Source organism: Cygnus atratus, chromosome 1, assembly GCF_013377495.2.
Source record: "Cygnus atratus isolate AKBS03 ecotype Queensland, Australia chromosome 1, CAtr_DNAZoo_HiC_assembly, whole genome shotgun sequence".
Classification (NCBI taxonomy): Eukaryota; Metazoa; Chordata; class Aves; order Anseriformes; family Anatidae; genus Cygnus; species Cygnus atratus.
In genome coordinates, this window is record NC_066362.1 from 135,845,122 (window position 1) to 135,863,665 (window position 18,544).

The following is an 18,544-nucleotide window of genomic DNA, read 5'->3' on the forward strand; positions in this document are numbered from 1 at the left end:
GTAGGTTTCTTGATATATATTCAGAGAAACACTGATTTCACGTAGTTAAGTGTGGTCAAACTTGTGCTTTCTCATCGTATCTTTATCTTACTGCCTTTATCAGGTACTCATTAATGAGTGAAGGATCAAAAGGTGGGACGGTGGCCAAGAAGCAATGGAGAATAAAAGTTTAGAAGGTTCCCCATCAGACCTAAAGTTAGTGGCTCATCCGAGAGCAAAGAGTAAAGTGTGGAAGTACTTTGGTTTTGATACCAATGCAGAAGGATGCATATTACAGTGGAAGAAGATCTACTGCCGTATTTGCATGGCGCAGATCGCCTATTCAGGGAACACGTCCAACCTTTCCTACCACCTCGAGAAAAACCACCCCGACGAATTCTGTGAGTTTGTAAAAAGCAACACCGAGCAGATGAGGGAGGCCTTTGCTACCGCCTTTTCAAAAATCAAGCCAGAATCATCGCAGCAGGTTGTTCAGGACAGTCTCATCATGAAGACCTACCAGAACTACGAAAACAAAAAGCATCAGGAACTGACGTCCGCAGTCATCAGCTTGATCTGTGAGGGCATGTATCCCGCCTCCATCGTCGATGAGCCCACCTTCAAGGCCCTCTTGAGAACAGCTGATCCCAGGTATGAACTTCCTAGCCGGAAGTATTTCTGTACAAAAGCTATTCCTGAAAAATACAACGCCATTAGAGAAATCGTCTTAAAGGAGCTCACCGACGTTCTGTGGTGCGGCATATCCACGGACATGTGGAGGAGCGAAAACCAGAACAGGTCGTACGTAACCGTCGCGGTTCACTTTCTCAGCAGCAGTCCTTCAAACTGCCTGGCGGTTAACTCACGGTGCTTAAAAACGTTTGAAGTACCAGAGGATAATACTGCAGAGACTATCACCCGAGTCCTTTACGAAACGTTCATCGAATGGGGAATCAATACAAAAGTCTTTGGTGCTACGACAGATTACAGTAAAGACATTGTGAAAGCTTGCTCTCTCCTAGATATTCCAGTGCAGATGCCTTGCTTGGGGCACACTTTCAATGCCGGAATACAACAAGCTTTTCAGCTCCCGAAGCTCTGCGGCCTTCTTGCCAGGTGCCGAAAACTGGTGGAGTATTTTCAGCAGTCTACCATGGCCATGTATATGCTGAGCGAGAAGCAGAAGCAGCAGAATATTCTCCACTGCATGCTGGTGAGCGATCGCGTTTCCTGGTGGGGCAGCACGCTCGCCATGTTGCAGCGCCTCAAGGAGCAGCAGTTCGTCATCGCCGCCGTTCTCGTGGAGGACAGCAACAACCACCACCTCATGCTGGAGGCCAGCGAGTGGAACACAATCGAAGGGCTGGTGGAGCTGCTGCAGCCTTTCAAGCAGGTTGCAGAGATGATGTCCGCTTCCAAGTACCCAACGATCAGTATGGTGAAGCCGCTTCTCCACATGCTTCTGAATACCACCCTGAACATCAAAGAGAACGATCTGAAAGAAATCAGCATGGCGAAGGAGGTAATAGCGAAGGAGCTGTCAACCACCTACCAGCACACCCCGGAAATAGACATGTTCCTCAACGTTGCCACTTTCCTGGATCCTCGCTACAAAAAACTGCCTTTTCTTTCAGCCTTTGAGCGGCAGCAGGTGGAAAACAGAGTGGTGGAAGAAGCAAAAAGCCTGCTGGAGAAAGTCAAAGAGAACACCTTTCGGACTGAAGAAAAGTTCTTTGCGGTTTCGGAAGAGCCCCCGGTGAAAAAAATAATTATCTCCTCCACTCCTCCTCCTACTAGCGTGATCAACAACATGCTTGCAGAGATCTTCTGCCAGACGGGAGGTGTGGAAGACCAAGAGGAATGGCACGCTCAGATTGTTGAGGAGTTGAGCAACTTTAAGTCACAAAAGGTCCTTGGTTTGAATGAAGACCCGCTAAAGTGGTGGTCTGACAGACTAGCGCTGTTTCCAGTTTTACCAAAGGTTCTCCAAAAATACTGGTGTATTCTGGCCACAAGGGTCTTTCCCGAACGCCTTTTTGGTTCCTCTGCTAACGTTGTCAGTGCAAAGAGAAACCGGTTAGCCCCAGCGCACGTGGACGAGCAGATCTTTTTGTATGAAAACACTCGGAATGGGTCCGAGGCAGAACCGGAGGATGAAGATGAAGGAGAATGGGGTTTGGAACAGGAACAGATTTTTAATTTAAATGACTCGGTAAACGTAAACAACAATTTCTTTAATATCCGAGACAGTGGGTTTGTTTAACAGGACTACTGTGGTACATTTAATAACAAAGAAAAAGGTATTTGTCTTAAGTTACCAAAAATACTTCTGTTTATGCTATGAATGCTGTAAATATTGAACAGTTGTAACAAACTTGATTTAGCTTCCATTGTCTATGTTTTTCCCACTGTCTTAAAACATGAATGAGTTGTGATTAAACAGCACTGAAATGAATGAGGAAATAAATGCTACAAAGACCGTGATTTCTGACTGTGGCCCAGATCTCAGAGAGCACTTAGCCCTGTGCTTCCTTTCCGCTTGCTTCAGTGGGAGAGAAACACATGCTTATGTGCTGTCTGTAATGAAAATATTTTTCCTGAATCAAGACCCTGAGCAAGGGACTTTTTAAGTTCTATGCCTCCAATTATAAATCCCACGTGACTTAGGGCGTTAGCTTTAAATTTTGGATTTTAAAATGTTATTCTTAAATTCCATAAATCAGAGCAGCAAAGACTTTTAGAGTATGTCGATGCTATAGAATGAAAAAAAGATCTTGAGCCTGATTTTCTTTTTCACTACCTCATATCTTAGGCCTGGTCTGTGCTAGAAAAGATCAGCTGGTGTAATTCTGTCAGTTAGGGGACTATGTTACTATTTTCACCGGTGTCGCGCTGGCATAGGCCGTAGTGTGGATGCACCTCCACTGGGGCAATTTATTTGGCTTTCCAGTGCGGTATAAATGGTATAAACGCTTCCGAAATGGTATTGCTGTGTCCACATCAGTCAGGTTTTACCGTGGAGCTGTCGCAGCTAAATGGCAAAGCCCCGTTTTGTCCAGGCGAGCCCTGGTAGCACGCGGGGCGCTGGTGGGCGGCAGCCTACACCCGGGGAGCAGAGCAGCGAAGGCAGGAGGCGTGCCAGGGCCACGGGTCTAACTCTGTGTGTGTGTGTTATAAAGTGCTTAACCTTTTAATTTAAGTGGGCACTTTGCCCAGGGTAGCTAGGAAGTTTTGTTGGTGAGAAAAGCAGAATAAAAAGCTTTAATAATTATGTAAATATATTTAAAAGAGGGCGACCCCTCCGTTTCCCTACATGTATCCGGTGAGTCTTTAGGATATTTTCTTGTTACGTTAGCACTTAAAGACTTTTTTTTTTTTTTCCTCCTGTCTCTTTTTTTTTTGTTTCAGTTTGTAGAGTGGACTTTAGTCTGGTCCAGTCAAATGTTTGAGTACTGTTTCCGATTAGTTGTTGTGTATTGCAATTGTTTCCTTTGTGTCTCTAGGCCTAAAGTTTTCAGCCCTTTTGAGAACTTGGTAAAAAAAAAAAAAAGGAAAGAAAAAAGGAAAAAAATCCAACAACCAAAACCCCACATTTTTTAGGAAATACTGCAGGTCATAAATACGATGCTAGTTCACACGTGGCACTGAGTGGGGTGGCAGCCAGCGTTTCTTTGTGCGGCGTGGAGGAGGAATCTTGTGTCTGCCCAGTGACAGTCGAGGGTTGATGTTTTTTTGTGGCAGGCATCTCGCCCCCCACTCAAAATCTCCCAGCTTGAGTTGTTCTGGGAGGGTCACTCTCACCTACTCAGCTGCCAGCCCTTCCCATCTGTCCATAAAGGAGTCAAAAAATTAAGTGAGGCAAATTCTGGAGCTCTCTGCCCAGCTGCAAAGAGCGGACTCCGACCCGCTCTCTGGCGGTGGTCTCGATGACCATGCTGCTAGAAACGTGCGAGGTGTCTAGGGATGGGAAAGGCCACGGCTGATATAGCACGTTTGTGTAAGCATGGCCTTTCTGGAGAGAGGCCAGTGTGGAAGACTGGTCATAACCATTACCGGGGAAGAAGTCTTGATTTTGTTGTCCCTGTAGCATCCACAGACTTGTAGAGAGGGCCTGGCCAGAAGGAACGTGTGAAAACGGGAATGGTGCTGGAACTGAATCTGCTACCATACCGCTTGTTTATGTGCTGGTCTGGTAGTTTTTGCAGGTGTCAGACCTCCATGCATGGCAGGAAGGGGTGTGTGGATGCGCTGCAGAGGCGTCTGCGATTGCCCAAGATGCAGCGCGAAGGCAGTCCACGAGGCCTGCAAAGTCGAGTCGAGGAAGGGAGCAAGGTGCAGAAATGGTTTTAAGGCCCTGTGAGCACCTGCCGTGCCCATTTTCACCACCATCTGCTGCCAGGGAGCTGCAGGACGCCAGCGTGAGGCACGTGCATCGCCCTCGATGCCAGGGGCTGCAGGACGAGCCTGGGGCAGCGCTTCATCCCCCTGGGGCAGAAGGCACGCAGCGAGGCTTATGGCTTGGCTCGCTCCTTGCCCAGCTGTGCCGAGAGCAGTGCGATGCACTGTTCTCTCCCTCCTAGTTTCCCTTAGTTATATAGATATTTTTTTGGTATCCAAAATAAAGGTGTAGTTGGTTCAATTGAGAAGTCTTGGCATTCTCTTAAAAATAAAAAAAGGGGGGTAGGGGAAAAACAAAGCCATTGTTAGTTCTACCCGTTGTTTGTGAGATTTTTATTTAATGTTCGAAGCTTGGAATATTGTTAAATAAACCAGAAAAATAAGTTAGTTACTAGAGTATTTGTCTCATGTGTGTTCGTATCTGCAGCACTTTATGACTTTGAACTCTTCCGCAACGAGGGGAGGTTATATTCTAAGGTTTTGAAGCTATGCATTTATTTTTCTTTTGATCCTGTAAGTTATTAAAAAAAAAAAAAAAAGCTGTATAAATCTTTTGGATTAAAAAAATATGACGATGAAAAACGTCAGAAGTTTAGACAGTTTCTCTTGCTTAAATATGTGTGGTGTTTTTCATTTAACAGTATACTTTTCTGTTGGTTGGTTGGGTGGAGAAACCAAGTTGCAGAGCTATTTTAAATATTGCTACAACGCGAGTTAAGTTGTTATTGCCAAGGGTGGGCCCAGAATGCATTTCCAAATTATGCTATTAAGTCAGATTTATGTTCATGTTTCTTGACAGCTAATTTGAATCCACAGTCTGATGTTTCCATTTCTCTCTGGTACAGCTGAGGCATCTTTTTGGAGGGGCAATAGATAAACTTCAACTTTTGAGTACTCTCATGCTGGAAAAGTGACTTTTTCAATATGACTTCAAAATGCATACTTTAAGTCAAAAGAAGAGAAAATACCTGTTGCCACAGCTACATGTTCCCAATTCAAGGTCACAACTTGAGGGGTTAGCTGCGGGTTCTTGTGACCAACAACGTCACTAGAAGGAGTTTTCTTGAACGACCGGTCTTGAGAGGCATTTCACCTTTGTACCACCAGGATTTATGACGAAGCCAAAAGGAACACACAGAACCAAACTGAGGCTGAAAAGGTGAATTTTTCCAGCAAATTGTATTAGAGTTTCCTTAGTTTAAATTAAGTAAGGACATAAAATTTTGGATTATTTGCAGAAAGGGCACATTAACTTAAGTTTCTGTTGCAGCAACGTATCAAGGATCTTGCTGAAATTAGGGCTCCGTCTTGCCAAGGCTCCTTAATAAAACATTTCCTGCCCCCAAATGAATATCTTAAAGAACCTTTCAGAGCAGTGGAGCTGGAGATGCCTGCAGTCGTCTTCCCGTTTTGCAGTACGTTCACGTTCATTTCACCCAGTGAAGAAGAGCTTGACTGCAGGAGGCGGTGTTGCTGCCCCCATCCCCACAACCCACTGCCACCAACAGGACAGAAACAAGAAGAAACACAACACTTGTAGCACACAATTTTCTATCATTTTTAATGCTCCAGGAATCTGATGGTGCTGGCCTGCCTCTTTTAAAGTTGGAAGTTTTCCTTTAGTTAATATCAGCGTGGTCCAATTAGCTGGACAGGAGCATTTGCATGCAGGCAGGAATATGAAAAGCAAAAGAAACCGATGCTGGTTGGCTGGTTGCAATACTCTATAGGACTCCTGACAGCGTAGGAGTTAGATGTAGATCTGCATGGCTTTGTCCTTTCCATGGCAAAGCTGAAAAAGAAGGGGCTGGCTGAGGACATCATTTTGGAAGGAGAGGACACATGGATTTTAACGTAACAAGTCGCGGATTTTACATATTCCATGACAGTTGGGTAAAGCATGATTTATACAGGAAAATGCATTTTCATCTCTGCACACCTTACTCGTGTCTGTGGTTTCCATTTCTGTATGTGCCTCTTGGAGGAAAGTCTCCTTCTGAAGAGCGGTGACCTGGCTCTGTGGGCACAGCGCTATGTGGCACAGGCTGTCTTTCTTGGTATCCTGGGAAGACTCTTGTGCTTTGGCTCCTGGGGGGTTAGGTTTTGTGGCTGTTCCTTTTTTGTTCTTGTTTTTGTTTTTGCAGGCCAAGACTGAATGGTCTGTGTGGCCATACTTCCTCCAAACTACTGTTCGTCTGCTATATTCAAGATGTGTTTGTGTTTTTAGGAGATGTAGGGAAATTACAGATGCTGTTTTTACTCTTTTAATAAAATTACTATTCGGTGCTGTAGATAGAAGTTAACGATACAGTGCAATTTTATGTCTGCCTTAAAAGCACATCAGTAGAGCCCTTCTGAACTTCATAGTTTTGAAACTGGAATTTCAAGACATCCCTGCAGTTGCTGTGTAATTTTCCATACAAAGCATTTCCTTTAGGTTGAACAATAAAGATCGATTAAATAGATTTGTACTGTTTCTACAGTCATTCTCAGTGCTGCTGGAATTGGGTTAAAATGCTACAAAGGAATTAAGTTTACCATGAAAAGACAAAGCACTGTCTTTCAGCTTAGCTTGTATTTTAAAAACTTCTTCACCGATAAAATTTGATTTGGATCTTTTAAAAAATATAAAGGCTGTTGCAGAAACCGCTTTCAAACAAGACGTCCTCAGACTCTGAAATGTTAATATTACAAATTTGGAGCGTTTATATTGACATTTCCGTGCAGGGTGCTATTGATTTACCTTGCTGCTGGAAGAAAAGGTTACTGCTCAAAAGAGCGACGCTTCCATCTGCCATGCTTTGAAGAGGTAATCAGACGTAGCTCTGGTATTTTGTTCAGAGAAGTTGGAGAGGCGATTGCTTGCTGCATGTGGATGCTGCTTTCTGTGCCTTACAGCTGGTACTTATTTCCAATGACTTCAACCCCCCACTGTATCTTTTTTATGCTCCTCTGCCTCTGTTCCAGCTGTGTAAAGGAGGCGCGCAGAGGCGTGCGGCCAGTGGCGGATCTATTTCATTTCGACTTCGAACACATGCTGCTTTAGCAGCCTGTTCTTGTGCAGTAATTCACTTACGTTGGTATGGAGTAAAGCTGCAGTTCCTCATTGATAGATATTTTTGGGATAACATTTGGAGTGGTTTTACTGTTTAGACGTAGCCAGAGGCAAACTGTCAGAAGCAGGTCTGGGTATTTTTAAGGACACCAGAGGCAGGAGAAGATAATTTTATTTGAAAATAAAATAAGTAAGAAATGTTGCCTTTATTAACACTCTTAGGTAGAACACTAATTAAAATGCACCCATAGATGTTTGTGATAGTATTATAGTTTATCTAGCTACATCTGTAGAGAATGAACATCCTTGGCTTACTGAGTGCACTGAAAGTCTTTCTGTATGTGTCCATAGCAGCATGTGCACAATGTCATGTTGAACTGTGATTCCCTAAGCAATGCAGAATAAATTTTTTCTTTTTTTAAAGTAGTTTCTTTTATTGCATATGATTTTCTGAATATGTCATTTCCCGCAAATACTTGCAGTCATGACTGAGAAATTCATCTTTTGTTTCTCTGATGGATGCTGCTTTGCTTTTAAATTTTACACGTTTTGTATCCTGGTGTTTTGCTCTGCTTTTATAGACACCATGACTGAAAGGGTTTAAATCTGTTTTCATTGGTGTGCTTTTTCTCATGAGTCATCAGTGAGGTTATAGTGATAGGATCTTAGAGTCCTAACAAGTATGGTGTCAGGCCAGTGTCAGGAAATCTCATGCCAGAAACATCCAGCCCCACATCAGAAATGCTGTGTTCCAAACAAAATCTTTATTTTCTCAAATATAGTTTTCTGATGTGTGTGTGAGATAGAGTGAAAAATAAAGTGCTTTTACAGACAATGCCCTGTTCTGTTTTATGGGTGCCAGTCGAGTTTGCTCTGAGTTGGTGTGATGGGCACACTGAGTGGTTTAGCCCCAGACTTGTGTTTCCTGAGCACACAGCAGAACTTAGATGAACAGAACGAACCTAATCACAACTGAGTCTAAAAAACTCAATTGCTGCATTAATGAGAACAAATAGGAAGTGGGTCCATCTTGCTTCTCTGTTCAAGCTGAGAGAAACAAAGAGGGTAGTAGGAAAAATAATGTAACAGCAATCTGAAGTTCCTACGGTTTTTATAATCTAGCGTGGCACATGTGAGGTTTTCAAGGACAAACCTGTAATTTTGAGAAGTAAAGCAGTTCTCTTTCATTGACCTACATGTTAGAGCTGTAGCGTTACTCCACACATGACAGTTGCTCTCTTTTATTACACTTTTCCTCATGAGAGCTTGTAAGGAAACTGTCTTTACTCGTTCTGTGTTTCTGTTCACATAGGCCCTCTGAAATCATGACATTAAAAAAAATATGAAATCACTAATCTGCTCATAATCTGCCACTTCAGACTGCATAAAACAAATGCTTTGCACGCTTCTCGGTGTTTTCATGCTGCTGGCCATGAGCTCTGCCATCACCGAGTACTGCTCTCTGCAATGGCAAGAGAGTGTTTTCAGGAAGAAGATGGGGGGAGCAAGGGAAGAACAATTTCTTGTTGTAATCAGTTGTTTAGGACCTGAAAGCCCAGGGTGAAATGGCTGTTTCCAAGTGATACTTTGCACAACTTCCCTGGTTGACCAAAGAGACGTATTCCCAGGCATCACACCAGAGACCTCACTGCTGGTGATACATCTGGGAGGCCTTACAGGAGTGAGCACTATAGTGAGAATGAGCTAATCTTGGGATGAGTCGATAACTTGTGCTGAGCCTGTTGTGTGCAATATATATATTTTCTTGCCTCTATTTTCAGTCCTGTTTTATTTCATATGCAGTGAGCATGTACGTTAGTGCTAGGGTTTGCTGTGCAATGCTTATATACAAAATACAGGAGTAGAAAAATATTATCTGCATACTTTTAAGACATGGTAAAAGTAGGTGGAAGTTCACATGCATTATATGTGGTTTTCCAACTGTTTTGCATGAACAGTAGGATGAGGATGGTACTGAGCTTACCCTGTTACGTAGCGTTATGGGGGGAAGAATGGCATTGCTGCTGGGAGAGTTCTGCATGCCTGGCCTGAGGTATGAGGTGGGAAACAGCGACCTTGTGTGTGTGGTGCCTCAAAGTGTGGAGCAATCCTCAGGTGAATTTAAGGTGCTTGGATTGTCTGGGTCTTTGGTAGCCTTCCAAACAAAACCACCACCTTTTCCATGCCCTGCGCTTCCCACCCCACCTCCCCTTCATTACTTCAGCTGATGTTCGGCTGATGGTAAGATTGCAGAGTTCTTCCTGGAGAGGGAAATTCACAGCGAGGAGGAGAAACTATTTGTCAGTTGTTAAGAGTATTGCATACACTCTTTGTGCCTTTTTTGGCAAAGTATATTAGAGTTGATGGAAGATAATTTCTTTGTATTTATTTTTTTTACCCAGAGGCAGGATCTGAAGTAGCTTGTAGTACTTGTAGACTGGTGAATTCTTCCTCCAGTGACTGGTTCAGCTCAGTCTGCAACTTTCGGTCTGTTGGCTATGCTTCTTCAGGCTGTTTAGGAGATTTGCTACGCTCTGTAGAGGGGATACAGATTCCTCTGTCATGTTTTTGCTGTGTTTTTGTGTTGCTGGGGCTGCTTTCTGGTCTGCACTTGCTTGAAGGAAGGAGATGGGTCAGGGCGTTTCCCGTGATGCTATTCCTGCCTTCGGCTGGTGAACCGTTCTCAGAAGAGGATCGGGCAGATAACAGCACTGCTGGGTGATCAGTTTGCAAGCTCCAAGGCTACAAATGATTCATTCTTTCATATTCATTCTGAGGCTAAGATCAAGATGTTGCACAATGTGGCCTAAAAACTATACTTCCAACCCTTGGCATTTCAGAAAACGTAGCTCCTGGAGTTAGGTGTGCAAATATAGATTTAGGGATTTAATCCTTAAAGCAATCCGTTTTGTATGGTCTGCCTTCTGAACCACTTGAAATACTTGCATCCCAGGTGTAACTCTCTTTAAATATCTTTTAAGTAATGGTAGTTCGATGTAGGTTTTGTATGCAGTGCTTTTTTAGATACAAAACCCAAATGGAAGTGGGAGATCTTTAAGGTCCCTTCCAACCCAAACGATTCTGTGATTCTAAGGCATATAGGGCAAAATCTAACATTATGGGGGGAAGGTTGGGTGTCTGTGAAGCTTAGCAGCTGAAGCACAGTGAGATTTCAGAGCTAGGCAATGCATCACATTTGTACTAGTAGGGCATTTTGGTGTAAAGATGGGCAGATGGTATCTTGTAAAGGACAGTAAAGTGCTAAGCTGCTCCTTTCCTCTGTGTAAAATTCCCTGTTGCAGCATCACTTCTTCCTGTTTCCTTTCTGATTACATACTTCTTTTTTCCTCCTCCATCTTTTCCTTATGGTGCTATTTAATATTTCTCATTTAGAGTTAGTTGACTATGGTTCTCTGGACTTCAGTAAGGATTTCTAGGTCTCCCCCATCCTCTTTGTTCTTGTGTAAGTCTTATGTGACCATTGATTTCATGTCAGCCCTACGCCATTGCACGTGATACTTCACCCCAAGCATTAGCCAGTTGGGTAGTTGGAAACTTGGGCGTCTCTTGGAAACGTTGGAAACGTTGGTGTCTCTGCTTCTGGGGGGCTGTTTGGAGTAAGATCTGCTCATTTGGGTGGCAGAAAAAACCCTGCTAACATTAAGTTAATGCTGCAACTCCAAACCAAACCAAACCAAACGAAACCAAACCAAACGAAACCAAACCAAACCAAGCCATGAAGTGTAGTTGATCCGTAGCACCGTGGGAAGGGTTGTTCTCCAGCTTCCATCCAGTGCACACCATCTGGAGACACCAGAGCTTGTGGAAGCTCAGCTGGGGACCACGGAGGCTTGCTGCGGGGTCAGCAGCGTGAGTGGGGGTCTGCGGTCACACAAGGGCCTCGTTTGGACTCCAGCAAGAGTCTGCCCGCTTGGGAGAAGTTGCACAATCAGAAATCTTAGTTGGCGTAGACGTGAGCGCTGAAGCAGCCCAGTAAAGTTTTGCAAGGCCGGAAGAGAGAAGGAAATGGCTGCAAACCCACGGTGCTATTCTTAGAGATCCTTCTGTAGTCAAACTGTAACATGGCAGCTTATTTACAGCATTCAGATGCTGTCCCCTCCCTGGAAAGGAAGGGAATGGGTAAGTCCTTTACCTGGGCTCGGGCACCCAGGGCTGGAGAAATACTGAAGTTATGTGGGCACTGACGTGAAATTCTTGGTTCAGATCGGTTTTGATGTAGCTTTTAACACACCGAATAAATAGGGCCTTATGGAATATTTTGATATCTTTGTTATTAGGATTATGGCTTTTTTCCTTGTCTTGCAGACAGAACGGGATTCAAGATGTGGGCAGTTATGGAGTAAAAATGTAATAATTACACGTACGTATCCCCCTTCCCCCCTGCCATTTTTGGAAACTGGTGTTCTCAGTTTCAAGCTTTCCATCCTTGCAGTTTCTAAATTACAGATACAGTTACTGACACTGATTTTTGGTTTGTGGCTTTATCATAGTGTTTGAAATTAAATCTACCGACGTGGTGCAACAGAGCAAGGTTTAAATGGGGTTATCAACAGCAAGAAAAAATATTTGAAAGCTACCGTTCCTGAAACAAATAATCAGGAAAAAAAAAAAAGTAAAATAATAGTGTTTGCATTCCTTTCATTGTATTTGTGCTCTGCTAGGAGAAGTTTGATGCCTCACAGAAAATTGTTTGAGCAAGAAAACTACAAATCCCTTCCCACCCAAAATGCACCCAGGGTTGTGTGCTGCTGAGCACAGAGGGTGGCTCTGGTGTGATTCTGCTTTTTGTGGTGTTACTATTTTCTGGTAGAGTATGCTTTCTGAGACATGGAAGTTTCACTGTCTGAGGGAATGTCTAAACATGATTGTTAATGTTGCTCAATACTTTAAATGAGCCTGAAGAGAAAAAAAAAAGGAAACTTGGACCTAAAAAAATGCACTGAACTTGTGTCTAAAAGAGGATGTTGAGGGAACAGACAAACATTTTTTTTTAATTATTATTTTTGATGCATTGGTACCGTGGTGATATAACTATAACCCCCAAACTATATGAGGAAATAGCTTACCTCCTATAACGTCTGCACTGAGTTCTCTTCAGTGAGGGCGTGTTAGCTTTGAGGGTGTGATACAGCTGAGTCCCACCGGATTAAAACAAAACTCGGTCACCTCCTGACCTCGGATCTCCAGCCTGTGTTTCTCACTCACACCAACCAGGGATTAAAGTTAATGAGCCTTATGAGTGTTCAATGAGTTCGGGATTAAGTTTTTAATCTACTACGGTGTTTCTAAATGGAGTGCTCCGGGCAGTGGTTTGATTGCCACCTATAGCTGCCCAGGCGTGGTGTGCTGCAGCAAAAGGTGATGGATGCTTCATGCTGGGAATTTGTACTGAAGCAGTGGATATTAGGGCTTGTACACTGAGTACTTTAGAAAGCCAAATGCTCTCTGCCCTAAACAGATTATTTTTAAAACAAAACCAGATCGTTCTGTATAACAGTATTTTAACAATCATGTCAACTGTTCCTGGCTAAGGAAATTATTAATCAGTTGGAGTCAAAACCTGGTTCTTTGAAAAAAGTTCAGTGGTATTATTGCAAATGGCTTATAAAGGATGTAATGGTCTACATATTACACAGAATGAAAGTGACTTTCTAAGTATAAATATAACATTACTGGCACTGTACTTTTTGCAAGCCAGGACTGACAGAGTGAAGAGATGAGTTTGTAATTTTTTTAGTGAACGTATCACAGTTTGAATGCCTTCAGAGCAGTAAGTCGTAGATTTTTGGTAACTGGATATGACTTGAAGAACTGAAAATTGAACACTTGTGCTATGAAATATATCTCACAGCAGATATAAAAGTGCTTTTTGGACGTATTTTTCCAAAGTAACATTTTGTTGATGAATAAAGTCATCCAGTGTGAATACAGATGTCATCTAATCTTCTGCCTGTAAGAGTACTTTCGTGCTAATTAATGTCAGCACCTATGTGCCAGTCTTACTTGTGCATTCATAACTGGATTCACTGTATTACACGGCATGTGATTTTAATGTTAAATAGTCTGCTTAAAATTATCAGGAAAAAGGTCAAGAAATGCAAAATCTGTGTTATCTCGATGATGTTGTACTTCCTAATTATATGACACAGATATTTAAAGAGCAACTAACCCAACTCAGAAGCCAGTTTAAAAAGTTGTGTATACTGTCATTGGTAACATAACATGAGCATCTTGTAGCAGCTACAGAGTTCTTTGTACTCATTTTTAGACACATAATTTTATTCCTTCTGTATTTTTTCATGGGCTCTTTTTGTCAGTGTCTTTTTTTTTTCTTATATATATTTTTTTCATTATATGAAGTCATCCAGCACTGCAGGGAGGGAGAAAAGGAATATTTTTGGATACAGACAAGTGAGCGTAAAACAATGAAATAGGCGGGCAACATTTTAGCATGGATTTTAGCTTGAGCGTGCCCATTAGAGTTATCCTACAGTGACATACATTCTTGTCTATGCACTAATTTAATGACTTCTATTGGGATTTTTACTGTTAAATGTAATATATACCCATCTCTTCCACCTCCATTTGCTAATTGAAACCAGTCACAAAATATTCCAGTGATGTACAATTCTTGAAAAGCATGATTTTTTCCAGTCTTCTAATCCAATTTTGTCTTTTTCTTCTTTAAAAAAAAGTGTATATATTTATGTATACATATGTACGTATATATATGTACACACACATATATACACGTAGTTCTGATACAGTAATAAATGGCTGTCTGCAGTGTATCTGCAGAAGTAATCTGCTGCTTGCAAATGAATTGGGGTCTGTGTTGAAGTTGGGCTGCAGTGTCTTCCTCTGGACGCTGTGGTGGAGGAGATGCTGAGATCTCCTCCTGTCTGCTCCTGGTGAGGCTGGAGAAGGGCCCTCACCCTCTGGAGAAGTGTCATTGCCATCAAAGGAGGGTAGGTGGTGTGTCTGGAGAGCTGTTCTGCGCATCCTTTTCGTATTACCTGTGATAATGTCTGGCTCTGTTTAGCTGTAATCACCTTGGCTTTATCCGAATGCAGATCTTCCCTGGGCTGAACACACATCGATCCTGCTCTGCTTTGCACAGGGTCGACCCCCGGGTGCTACCATGCCTGACAAAGCACCCCTGGTGTAGGCGCTCCATGTATTGGCAGGACAGCACTTGCAGAAGATGAGCCTGTCAGTAACACACTGTTTCTCTGTCTCCCCAGGCAAAAACGGGAATACCAGAAGCAGTGCCCAGAGCACAGGTGGCCACGAAGTGCTGCAGGAGGCAGGCACGTTAGCCAGACCTGTGGCAGGCCTGTGGGTGCTGGTGGCACTGGCCAGAACAAAGCTGTGGTAACACTCAGCGCTGCCCCGTTTCCTGCACAGAAAATATCAAAAGATATGCTTGTGGAAGGGTCCTGGTCGCTGCTGCTCCAGCTTGTGGAGGAGGGAGGGCCTCGCTTTGCTCTCACGGCGGATGGCTGCTTGCCTTTCGCCCTCTGTGTGACTGCAGGGAAGCCCCTCCGGAAGGCCGAGCGGCCGCGGGCTGCCTGCTGTGACGGGGGATATAAGGCTGGCATCTCGAGCCACCGCTGTGTCTGGGGACACGAGCACTCCTGCTCAGCGTTAGGCCTGTGTTTGAAATGCAGGCATCCTGTGTTCGTGGAAAAAGCCCTAGAGAGAGAAATATTGGAAACAGCAGAGAGCTGCCGAACAAGCCAGTGCAAGCTCCTAGTCTTTTGTTCTTCCAGATAATTTTTTTTCCCTGACGTTTAGAGTCTTAAATTGCTTTATGCTTCTCAAAAAAAAACTAAGCCTTATTCAAATGATTTTAATTGTTGAGCATCAAACAGAAGTTAGATGCAGGTGTACCTTTTTGCTCTTTAATGTGAGGGTAGCACCAGTGCAGGAGACAGCGGCTGCAGCTCGTCTGTCCTTTGAGGGGTGGCTCCGCTAGATCAGCCAGCTGCCAGCCTTGCGTGATGAAGGGGCTGCGAGACCTGTCAGAATAAGCAAAGTATCGTTTCCTCATAAAACGAAAAAGAAAAAGGAATCTCTCCCTGGAAGGCTGTGTCACGCCCAGAATATTTAACACAAAGCAAGAGATGGCAGGACCGTTTGGTTTGGGGTGGATCCATGCCTTGGTTGAAATGGAAAAAGATCGGGTACTTCTAGGGTGAGATGACAGCCGGGCTAGGCAGAGCGTAGGGTCCTGGAAACAGGGGCTGGAAGGTTTTTGTCCACAAGGTCACGTATCTCTGTAAGAAATGCACTTTTCCCTTAAAATTTGGGAAAGCTATTGATAGGAGGTAATTAAGTGAAGGGTTAAAAATAGGATGTTGTGTCATGCTCCTGGAGCATTATCAATAATGGGACTCATTTTGTGAACGGTTGCATTTCTTTGGAGCAGCATGTGATACTCTCTAATTGCAAAATTAATAGCAGGTAATGATACTATAGAATGATGGCTTCTTATACTAAGGCATACTTCAAGAGCTTTTAATCTGTGTGGTAACTCAGTGTATTAAAAATCTTTGACAATTTTGATGAAGAGCAATTATAGAGCATACACCGTAGCTGCTTTTTGAAAAGTTAACTAATTCCCTGAGTCCTGTAGATCTGCATTAGATTAATGGTCTATAAAAATTTCATTTGAAAATAAGTTTTTCATGGAGGAATAAAAATGTCTAATTTCTTATGAAATCTTTCACAACAACTAGCTCTCTCTACTGCAAAGCAGGTACCTTCCTTGTAAAAACTTTGGTACATATTTCATGAGGAATAAGAAGGAAAATGAATGAATATGCATGAGCATGAGGTCACTTCAGCATGCATCAAGAAAGAGGACAAGAGTCTGAAAGGAAATGACTCTTTTCCTAGAAAAAGACTATTGTGAGAGAATTAGGGAGTTATACATGGTAGAGGTGAGACCTTTCTGTCTTTGGACTTCTGTACTCCATTTGAAACTCCTGACCTGCTCATGTTATCAAAGAAGAGAAAAATGAATAAAATTCCATCTTTGGAAAACAAGTGTTACAGTTGTCTTGAAGACAAAAAATATGCATGTCACTTGTACCTTCTCATTCCAAGTTAGAACTGCTTTTTAAGCAGTTTTGTATGAAGAAAACTGCCCCATCCAGAGGTTCAGGGGGCTTCAATTAAACTCCCATCTAAAAGAATAGTTCTCTTTTAAAAAACAAAACAAAACATGCAAAGGTATCTATTCCATCACTGACTAGTGCTTCTGGAGGCAGGGTGGTGGCCCTGGGAGGGCTGAGCAACGCACAGCCATGGCCAGGAGCCCTGCTGTCCTCAGGGCCACCATTTTGTGTGCGTATGTGGAGGGCCGAGGGGATGTCCAAATGGGGATGTGAACAAATACATTATCCAGGAGTTGGTTTAAAGAGCGTGGAAACAATGCTCAGGAAGGTGCGGCTGAGAGGGAGAGGAAGGGATGTCAAGGCTATTTTTCATTTTTTTTCATTAACCTACTAGCATCTGAGCATCATCTTGCATTAATGTTGGTGTTGCAATGGCTCCTGATTGTTAGTCACTTCTGAAGATTTTAATAATATGGAAATGTGCTTTTTAACATCTTGTATTTTAATTAATTAAGGGTATCTCAGGGTAGCTTTAAATACCAATTGGTTCATGTCCTGTGCTTCCTGTTAACTAGATTTTTCCCAATATTCTCTAATCACTTTGTACCTCTCTTCCTGATTCTAATTACTGAAGCTTTGTGTATGATAACAAGCACTTCAATTCAGAAGTGATTGCACGACTTTCTGAAGTGAAGTACTCCAAAAACTTTCGATTACCTTTCAAGTCCTGTATACCAACTCATGACTTCTGCTTACTTATTTATGTTTTATGGAAATACCATCACTCTAAAGCCATGGGAAGTGAAGGGGATGGTTGAAGTGGCAGCAGAACATTTTGCCTATTGGAAGAGGCAGATCTGAATGTGACCTTCAGCTGTATGCTCTTAAGCTTGATTGGAATATGGAAATTATGTTCCCTGTCTCTGGGAAGAGAGAAGGTGCAGTTTAAACTACTCATAATGATCTTGCCAACTTTTTTTTTTCTTTTCCTTTTTTAGAATGTAATGTAGTAAGGAAATATTTAAAGAATCGACTTCTGATGTATTGGTTGCCCAGTTGCATATTCCCATCTGTGCTCTGAGCACAAAATGATGGAATAACTAATTTAATCTTTTAATAGTATTTGGTCAGAATAAGAGGTGTTAGAATTTATAGGCAGTAAAAACAGAAGCTATAACGAAGATATTGGGATTTGTGATGCAATATCCTGTGATATCTAGGAGTACAATAGCACTGCCTTGCAAACTATAAATAAAATATTGGTCTTTTGAAAAATCATCATAGTGCAAAGTATGAATTGTTTTCTTCTGACTTTTTAACTCCTGTAGTAAGATGCTAAAAAGCAGATAGCTATATTTTGCTTTTGGTGTGGATTTCCTTTGACCATAAGTAAGGAGATCACTCTTTGCTTCAGTTTCTATATTTATATAGCATCTGATTATTGTCTGTTTTTTTTTTTTTTCATTTGTTTGTTTGCTTTTTCCTCATGTAGAGTCTTTCTTTTGAAACAATCAATCCAGCATTTATAGTGACACTTCATTCATAATGGAGGAATAGACACTTTGAAATGATAGAAAAATAAAAAGGATCTTCAAAGAACAAAGTCACTATTGTCATCCTGGGTTTTAGGACAAAACTATCATCTAAATGCTAATTTTTCACAGCTAGACATGAAATGTTAGAATTTTCAGAATTTTGTGGCACATTTCATGCAGACAACAACAGCGTTTATCTTTTTTTTTTTTTGATAGCTGGGTTATGAACTTTCTGAGAGAAGGCATTTTCTGCCATTATTTACATTTTGCCTTATTTTCTATTTATTGCTTCTTACAAATTGGCCAGCAGCTTTCTGAGCATGGTACGGAGAAATACTACAGCTATTGGTAAATTCTAGGGGGTGGGGAAGGGAGCAAAGTGTCTTTAAATGGCAAATGTTTGGTGAAACTGGAAATGGGAGTTATATGGGGAA

The 18,544-nt window shown here is 42.4% G+C and overlaps 2 protein-coding genes across 7 annotated transcripts in view; both read left to right on the forward strand.

Moving 5' to 3' along the window:
- ZBED1 (zinc finger BED-type containing 1) overlaps positions 1-4,773 on the forward strand; it is a 54,879-nt gene extending 50,106 nt beyond the window's left edge. For all 5 annotated transcript variants that reach the window (XM_035542087.2, XM_035542084.2, XM_035542085.2 and 2 more), the window contains one exon: positions 104-4,773. In XM_035542087.2, coding sequence (XP_035397980.1) covers positions 155-2,242 — 2,088 coding nt within the window. In that variant the 5' untranslated portion in view covers positions 104-154 and the 3' untranslated portion in view covers positions 2,243-4,773. The remainder of the gene's footprint in view (positions 1-103) is intronic.
- DHRSX (dehydrogenase/reductase X-linked) overlaps positions 1-18,544 on the forward strand; it is a 168,435-nt gene that overhangs the window by 7,346 nt on the left and 142,545 nt on the right. The gene's annotated exons all lie outside the window — the stretch shown is intronic.